Source organism: Myotis davidii, unplaced genomic scaffold, assembly GCF_000327345.1.
Source record: "Myotis davidii unplaced genomic scaffold, ASM32734v1 scaffold395, whole genome shotgun sequence".
Taxonomy (NCBI): Eukaryota; Metazoa; Chordata; class Mammalia; order Chiroptera; family Vespertilionidae; genus Myotis; species Myotis davidii.
The window spans coordinates 5,029,685-5,038,508 of NW_006287904.1; the positions used below are offsets into that span (position 1 = coordinate 5,029,685).

General features: G+C 55.2%; 1 protein-coding gene across 1 annotated transcript in view; it reads right to left on the minus strand.

Annotated features, from left to right (window-relative positions):
• LIMD1 (LIM domains containing 1) overlaps window positions 1–8,824 on the minus strand; it is a 61,471-nt gene that overhangs the window by 38,812 nt on the left and 13,835 nt on the right. The window contains 1 exon segment of the mRNA XM_006759642.1: window positions 546–647. Coding sequence (XP_006759705.1) covers window positions 546–647 — 102 coding nt within the window.

Consider the following 8,824-nt stretch of genomic DNA (forward strand, 5'->3'; position numbering starts at 1 on the left):
GGACTGAGGGTTCCCGGGTTTGATTCCGGTCAAGGGCATGTACCTTGTTTGCAGGCACATCCCCAGTAGGGAGTGTGCAGGAGGCAGCCGATCGATGCTTCTCTCTCATCAATGTTTCTAACTCTCTATCCCTCTCCCTTCCTCTCTGTAAAAAAATCAATAAAATATACTTAAAAAAAAAAAGTGAGTCCTGATCAATGCACAAACTGTGCATCTCAGGCAGGAGTTTACGGGACAGCGCAGTGGGGACTGGAGCGTGAGGTTTCCAGCATGACAGGCCTGACGTGGTGAGGCGGCGCTCTGAAGCCACTCAACGTCTCGCCAAAGTCCATCCCAGGTGAGGCCTGGTGCCCGGGGACCAGGCACCTGACCGTGATGGGCCCCGTGCTGGTGGCACAAAACCCTGCGCAGGAGGCGCCAGCCTTCTGGTGGGACCGCGAAGGGCCCAGGCCAGCGGCGTCTTCCAGACGGAGGCTCTTCCCTCTCCTCCCTTTTGAGGCCCCCATGGCCCTTCCCCTCCCCCGCTGCGCCCCGCACACACTCACTGCAGGCCGCACAGGTGAAGCAGGCGTCGTGGTACAGGTTCCCCATGGCCTGGCAGGCCTGGCCGGCCCCAAACACCCCTTTGCTGCATTTCACACAGGAACCTGCAAGGGCGAGAACACACCGGTGAGTTGGAGGGAAACAGTATAAACTGAGTCAGAAATAGCCAGTGAGCAAAGCCAGATGCTCCTCCCCATCCACAGCATGTCACCCGCCCCCCTGGGTCGCTCTTTGCAATGTTTTCCTCTCTCTCTTTCTCTCTCTCTCTCTCGCCCTGCATCAGCCTTTCAAGGGTCAGTGCTCACACCACAGTGAACTAGGCTTCAGGCCCTACCCACTGCCCTCCGCTCTGCCACAGCTCCATGTTGTCTGCTACTCCCTGCCGGAGCCCCAGAGTCTCCCACCGTCTCTAGCACAGAGTCCAAAACCCTGCACTGTCATGAACACACGCAGAGCGCACGGATGGCAACATCTCAGCTCAATGGTTTCCTTTCAATCTCAGTGGGAACCACGGACTACCATCTACTCTCCTCACTTCTTACAGAAGTGTCCGGCCCGCACCTTCCCAACCTGCCCCCACCCCCCTGTGCTGGGTCTCAGCTCTTAGCCTTGCTCCTGGGCTCCCCTGCCTGGCACCCTGCGCCCACCCTCCATCCCTCCAAGTCCTTCGGGTCTCTCCCTCCCTCCGGCTCTCTGGCTCTGAGCCGAAACGGTGGACCTGTAGTCACAGAGCCGCTCCAACCAGGAACTGTCCACCCACTCACCTCCCACGTGGCTTGAGTTAAGCTCTAAGGTCTCTGAGCATCAGTTCTTAGTTGGAAAGAGGTTCCTCCACCTGCCCTGCACGTTTGCAGGAGCAGCAGCGAAGCCTGCCTGGCACCAAGGGTTCTGAGGAGTCACCTGTCTTGACTACCGCAAGCCAGGAAACACCCGGCCTGGGATGTAATGCCACAATCTACAAGCACCCATACATCGGGGCGAGGGGGCCCCTTCAGGGTCACCGTGAGAGACACAAGTGGTTCCCGCAGGGCCCCTCATTTGGTGGATGCTCGGATAAAAAGGGTGGTGCTAACGTCACTGCACTCAGCAAGGAGTTGCTTCAGCATGAAGGGAGCTCTCCGAGACCTCCCAGGCCCCAGGGCCTCCCCTTGCCCGTCTGTCTGGACCAACCCGAAGCCGCACCACCACAGCCAGGCTCTGGGCTGGTTCCCAGAAAGGAGGCCCTGGAGCCCCTCTTCCAAAGGACTCGCCCCCCCCACCCCGGGCAAGCAAAAAGCTTCACCGATTACGTACAGAATGCAGGACGCGCACACGCGCGCGCGCACACACACACACACACACACACACACACACACATTTCTTTTTTCCAGGGAAATATACCAAAACGTAAAGAGGTGTTTCTTCAGGTTGTAAATTTATGACTGCTTTTACTTCTTTGCAGTGTCTGTATTTAAGAAGTAATTCTTGTAAGGGCAAGTAAAAAAAAAAGTGTAGTCTCAAAAAAGGTTTGAATGTGTCTAAGTAGATGGTGTGGTGTTAAGCTGTTGAAAAATCAATTCTGTGTACACACATCTATGTGTCCAGCAGGCGACCAGCTCTCGCGCTCGGTCAGCAGGGGCTCGGGCATCCTGCTCTAACTCTGATTCCGATCTGTCCCGGGCTGCCCCTGGGCTGCCAATCCCCAGCCTTCTGCCTACAGCGCTGAAAACCCTGTGTGTCACAGTTCCTGTCACCCCAAGATGATGAGCTAACGGTACCACCTTCAGAAATGCACTCGCACCAACCCATCAGGTCCACAGAGAACACGCCAAGCCCAGGGCCCTCGCGCTGCGGCCAACTCCCTGAGAAAGCACGCGAGGCCGCCTGGCGGTGCCGGCCAAGGAAATTGGCTCTGGGGGGAGTTCGTTTATGGAAAACTCCAGAGAAGACAACTTGTAGTTCAGTTTTAACATTATGAAAATTTTCAAACACGGAGAAACATTGAAAGAATCATCCAGGAACACCCTCCCACCAACCCAATTCTATGACTGTTAACATCGATCAACCCAACTATCCATCTTAGTTTTTGTTGTGGTGGTTAATCCTCACCCAAGGATTTTTTTCCCGGTGATTTTTAGAGAGAGTGGAAGGGAGGGGGAGAGACAGAGAGAGAAACATTGATGTGAGAGAGACACATCAACTGGTTGCCTCCCACACATGCCCCGACCAAGGCCGGGGATCAAGCCTGCAACCGAGGTAGGTGCCCTTGACCGGAATCGAACCTGGGACGCTTCAGTCCGCAGGCTGATGCTGTGTGCACTGAGCCAAACCAGCCAGGGCCCATTTATTTTTGATGCATTTCAAAGTAAGTTGCAAACAGACGTCCATCTCACCTTGAACTCTTCCGCCTGCAAATCATTCCCTAGAGTTCATGATTTCCAAGCAACAAAGGCTGGCTCATCACACAGCAACCGAAGCTCGCTCCGAGCAGACGGGATGGTGCCTCCAAACGTGAAGGTAGCTGCTCACCAACGCGAAGGAAACCACCCCCAGGGGCAACACCACGTCTTCCCAGCTGAACCTACTGTAGAAATGTTACTGCAAAGGGCAGAGGAGCCCTGAGGGTCAAGGGCATGGTCAGCCCTTCCACTGACCACGGGTGAGCCCAGGAAGAGGACCGGCCTTTAAGACCCCATGCCAGGGAGGAAAGCATGAGCACCAAGCGCCTGAGTGGGTGGGATGCTGTCCACTCACAGTGAAGGCGTGAGCTCATGTGCTTTGGGGAGTAAGAGCGGAGCGGCTGTCCCACCCCTGCTCTCAAAGCGCATGGCAGAATAGACAGCGCCTTCAAGTGGACTCAGACAACCGCCAGGCCCCGGGCTTCCTGCTAAGTTATCTCCCCACGTCAGGCCTTCCTCCCCTCCTGGCAGCCAGCCAGCGACTCGGTCTTCTGGCTTCCTCCCGATCTGAGGGCTGAGACCTACTGCTTCAACCCGGCTCCAGCCCCGCCCCCACTCGCTCTGATCCCCGGGCTAGTCCTCCTCCGCCGTCCTGGGGGCTGGCTGACATCCTCTCACCACGCTGACCGCTGACCGTCTCCCACAGACACAAAGCAAGGAAGGGCCGCCCGTCACAGAGTCAGGAAGGTCCCCCAGGGAGCCACGTAGGTGGGGAGCCATGTAGGTGGGGAGCCATGTTATTGATTTCAGAGATGGTAAATGGACAGAAAAGCACCACGTGGGCAGGAAATACATTTATTCCTCCTCTGCTAGTAAAAGCAACCAAAGCCAATGTCACGTTTTAGGAAATAGTGCGCCTGCCAGGCCCGGATTGGGTCTTCTTCCAGGGAAGGAGCCAGCAGCCCTTTCTGCAGCCCGCCCCCCAGAAGGACAGACGCTGTAACGTGCTGAAGGCCGCACGATGGCAGGTTTGAGAGACCGAACCAGAGCCCTGCCTCAAAGGCCCCGTTAGCCCCGTCTGGCTGGCAGATGTGTCTATTCCAGCCACATGCAAGGGCCCCCCGAAAATCAGGGGGCTCCTTCCTCACCCCCTATGTCACCTGCCCTGAAAATCCTTTGTGCTCCGCCTCCTCGGCCCTCCCCCTCCTCTAACATCTGGCACCACCGATCTTACTGTCTCCATAGTTTTGCCTTTTCCAGAATGCCATGCAGCTGGGACCATACAGTGTATGTGGCCTTTTCAGGCTTGGCTTCTCTTAGTCGTGTACATTTAAGGTTCTTCCATGTCCTTTTAAATATATATATATATTATTGATTTCAGAGAGAAAAGGAGAGGGAGAGAGAGAGAAACATCAATGATGAGAATCACTGATCGGCTGCCTCCTGCACGCCCCCTACTGGGGATCAAACCCCCAACTCAGGCCTGTGCCCTGACTGACCAGGAATCCAACTGTGACCTCCTGGTTCATAGGTTGATGCTCAACCACTGAGCCACACCCGCCGGGCCTAGGTCCCTCCATGTCTTTTCATGGCTTGATAGCTCGTTTCTTTTTAGTGCCGAGTAATATTCCATCGGCGGGATGGACCGCACTTTGCTGATCCGGTGGCCTACAAAGATGATGACATCTTGGTTGCTCCCCGGTTTGGGCAATGGTGACTGCAGTTCCTGTAGACATTCACGGGTGGGTTTTTGTGTGGACACAGGTTTTTAGTTCCTTTGGGTAAATACCAAGGAGTAAGACTGCGGGACTGGATGGTAAACACATGTTTAGTTTTATAAGAAACTGCCACAGGGTCTCGCAAAGTGGCTGTATGGGATTCTTTTAAAATCAGAATATTCCCCCGGGAAGGGCAAGGACGAGGGGCCTGTTTTAAGGGATGCCCAACAGGAGGCGAGAGCCCCAGCGATGCTTCGAGCACTTGGCCCACCTCTCTTGTGGGTTGTGGCTTTCTGCCAGGTCATGCTAGGATTACACATCTCCTCGCCTCTATCAGAAGATAAGCTTGCTGGGGGCCGGGCCTACTATACACTGTGGCCCCTAGCCCACAGCAGGTACCAAGCAGCACGGAACGCACTCAGAGCCAGAGCTGGGGGAGGGAGGTCGGTCTAGCTTCAGGGAAAGGTAAGAGAAGGTGCAGAGAGGAAGGCCAGAGGCATGTGTGCAACTGTGGGATGATTCATGTGACGGCGATGAGCCAGCTGGGAGAAGGGGTTGGAGGCACAGAAACTCCAGAGGGGGCCCCTGGGACATGGGAGGGGCTGGGAAGTGACCCTCTGAGCCAGGGAGGGAGTGAGGTGCCCGAGAGGGGAACAGAGAGACACTGCACATCTCGGGCAGCAGGCAGGGCTGGCAGAGAGTCCAGGGCTGTCACCAGCCCACATGGCCCAGGCCTGTGTGCTGCATTTGGGCGAGTCAGGGCCTGGGCAGCCGTCCGGAGCCTTACACACAGACTTCCATGGGACAGAGAAGGAAAAACAGCACCGATGACAAACGCTCCTAACACTATGACTTACTGTCATGCAATGTCCTCTAGGAGCCGGAGCACCCTAACAGGCCTTCCTAAAGCTCCCCACTCACCAGAAGTAAACAGGACGTCTCATTCCTGAGGGAACGTGACATTTTATTATTAATGTTGTCATCGCCACCCTGGTTATTGTTTCGGCTCCACATTATTGGCATCGTTGAGATATGAGCCAGGCTGGCCCGACTTTGCACGGCAGGGGTTGCTGTCAAACTGTTTAAAGGGGGAGAAACTTTTCTCAAAACAAGTATCAGTGGAACCTCAACTACAGAAACCTCAAATACAGGCCAAAGGGAGGCCGCCCTATGATTTGGGTGGGACAGAGACCGCTCTGCCTCCCGTAGTGTCAGGTCCCCGACTGAGGTTCCAGGAAGATTATTTGAGGACCAATCACACAGTGAAACTGATCGAATGCAGACTCCACCGAGCCGGGCCTGGGCGGTGCTCCCTGGGAAATAAGTTGTCCCCAGTTGGTATGAAATTGTCTCCCGCACACCGAGCCTAAACCCAACGCGGGTTTAGGGCCGTGGCACCTTCCCCACTCCTTGCAGAGGCGGGATTTACACACCAGGAGCCAGCAATGCAGCCTCCTGCCTTCGACAGCGTGAGACCCTGCAGCCCTCCTCCCTCTGAACAGACAGCCAACCGGGGTGATGACCAGTCAGCATCTTCTGTTGTCCCGATAAGGACTGAAATACACAAGCTCCCTCAGACTAGGCAGTAGGTGCGGTCTGCACCCCAGCTCTCATCTGGGCCCCTCCAGCCACTGCTCCTCTCTCAGGGAGGAAGGGTGGCTCCGGAAGCTGCCCACCCTTCACTGGACATGCAGGGGCAGCCTCTCTAGCTGGGCTGGCCGGATGCTGCACAGCCTGGGGGATCACACAGCCATCACCCACCTACTGTGCTGACCGGGGTTTGTGGAAAGGGCCAGGGCATCCAGTCGGCGTTTGGGGGCGGGCTGGGAGGGGACAGGTCTGCCTGGAACACACCTGAATGAATGAGTCCAGACACGAGTTCAGTGAGGCTTTTTCTCAGCTGTGGCCCTGGGCAACTCTGGGATCAGCAGGTTCTGGAAGAGGTGCCAGGAGTCTGGGGCAGAGCTGGACCAATGACCCCTGCCTCCCATGCAGGGGGCCGCTTCTAAGTCCGGCTGTAGGAATCCGTGGAGATGCCCACCATGGCCTCCAGGGATGGGTTTCCGTTTGGGGGCATCGCCAAACCACCGAACAAGATGCTAAGGTGCGGTCAAGGTTGAGAGCCATGGGTACCACCACACCCAACCTGGTGCCCGGGCCTGCCTGCCTCTGCCCTCCCTGCCACGCACCCTGCAGTTCCCAAGTCAAGGGGGGGAGAACTCTCGGCAAGCCACAAAGGAAGTACTTAAGGGCATTCTGTGCGCTGGGGCCATTGCGCCAGTCTGCTTTCTTCACTCTGAAATCTGCTCGAAACCAGCCATGGCTTCACTTCACTGCCGTGAGAAAGGAAGTGTCTATCACAGTTTCCCTGTCACTGTGAGCTGAGCTGGCCTCGCGGCTGCCCAGCGCACTCCTCCTTCCCCGGCCTCCACTCTCCGAAGGAAGAAGAGACCCCAGGGCATCCCCGTGCGAGCCCCGTGCCCCTCCGACTCCTGCAGCCGCTGGGGCTGCAGCTTTGGGCTCCCACTCTCTGTCCTTCCCTCACTCCGGCCTCTCCGCCCAGAGGCCCGTTGGCTTTCTCAGCTCTCATCTGACACAGGCATGGCCCACCCGCATAGGAAGAGAGGCGCCACCTTGCCAGGAGTCAGACGCCAAGGAGGGATGCCACCTGTCACTGACGCTGGCAAAGACGGAAAACAATCACAGCTGACCCCGAGGGAAGAGGAAAGGGCGCTCGGAGCTCTGTTAGCAGAAGCAAAGGGACCACTTCCTGGAAGGCGGTGTGGGGCAACGTGCGGGAGCCTTAACCTTCAGGCCGCCCGGCCGGTGTGGCTCAGTGGTTACCTATGAACCAGGAGGTCACAGTTCAATTCCCGGTCAGGGCACATGCCCGGGTTGTGAGTTCAATCCCCGGTGTGGGGCGGGCAGGAGGCAGCCAATCAACGATTCTCTCTCCTCATTGATGTTTCTCTCTCTCTCTCTCCCTCTCTGAAATCAATAAGAATATAGTTTTTAAAAAAGCTTCACACCACTGGACACGGTGACTTAACAGCCCAGGCTGCAGCACTACAGGATTCTCGTCATTCCCCAAAATCGCCCCCCATAAAGTCACCGCAGATACTGAGTTCACAGATACTGAACCGTGCGTGGATCCTAGAGAAACACCAGGTTAGGTTCCCACGAGCCTCTGGTCACGTTTTCACCAACTGATCAGTACCTAGCGTTGTTTCACCCATGTTTCTGTTTAAAGACGCCTTACTTAGTAAATACTGTTGATTTATTAACACTGAGCTCACACCAACAGTACTTGTGACTCACGCCTCAATGAAGCTTATGTAACACACACCTCTTCTCCGTTAGGGCACGTCAGAGCCCTCTCACGTTCAGGCATACCGGGCGGCACTTCAGCGCTGCTCTTGGGTCACAACAAAGAGCACAAAAATGTAAAAAAGCGCGGCACTGCACAGACCACAAACGGGACACTTGTTCACCGTCCAGGCCTCAACCAGAATGTCTGCGGGCAGCCCAACTTTCTCACTGCCCTGGGCATGTCCCCAAACGACCGCCAAAGAGCTGACTATTGGCTTGCGGGTTACAATACACGTTAGCCAGGAGGCAAATTCACAAAACACATCCTGAGTAATAAGGACCGACTACATACGAATGCTGTGGAAATCCATTTATATCACCTTTTAGGACAGGCAAACGGATAAAGGATGGAAAAGTCAGAACAGTGGTTGCCTGGGGGAGGGAAATGACTGGGAAGAGGCGTGAGGGAGCTTTCTGGGGTTGGAAGTTGATATATACAAAAAATATATATATGTTACATATATATATATGTTAAAATGTGTTTTTATTGAATTTTTTAGAGAGGAAAGGAGAAGGATAGAAAGGTTGAAATATTAATGAGAGAGAAACAAAATCGATCGGCTGCCTCCCGCACGCCCCGCACTGGGGATCAAGTCCAAAACCCAGACATGCCCTGACCAAGAATTGAACTGTGGCCTCCTGGTTCCTGGGTCAACACTCAAACCACTGAGCCACAGCAGCGGGGTGAAACTTGCTATATTTTGATAGAAGTGTGGGCTACACAGGTGCATGCATTTGCCCAAACTCCAGGAACTAAACATTTCACTGTATGTAAATGTACATTTTTTAAAAACACGGCCACAAATTCCTTGACAC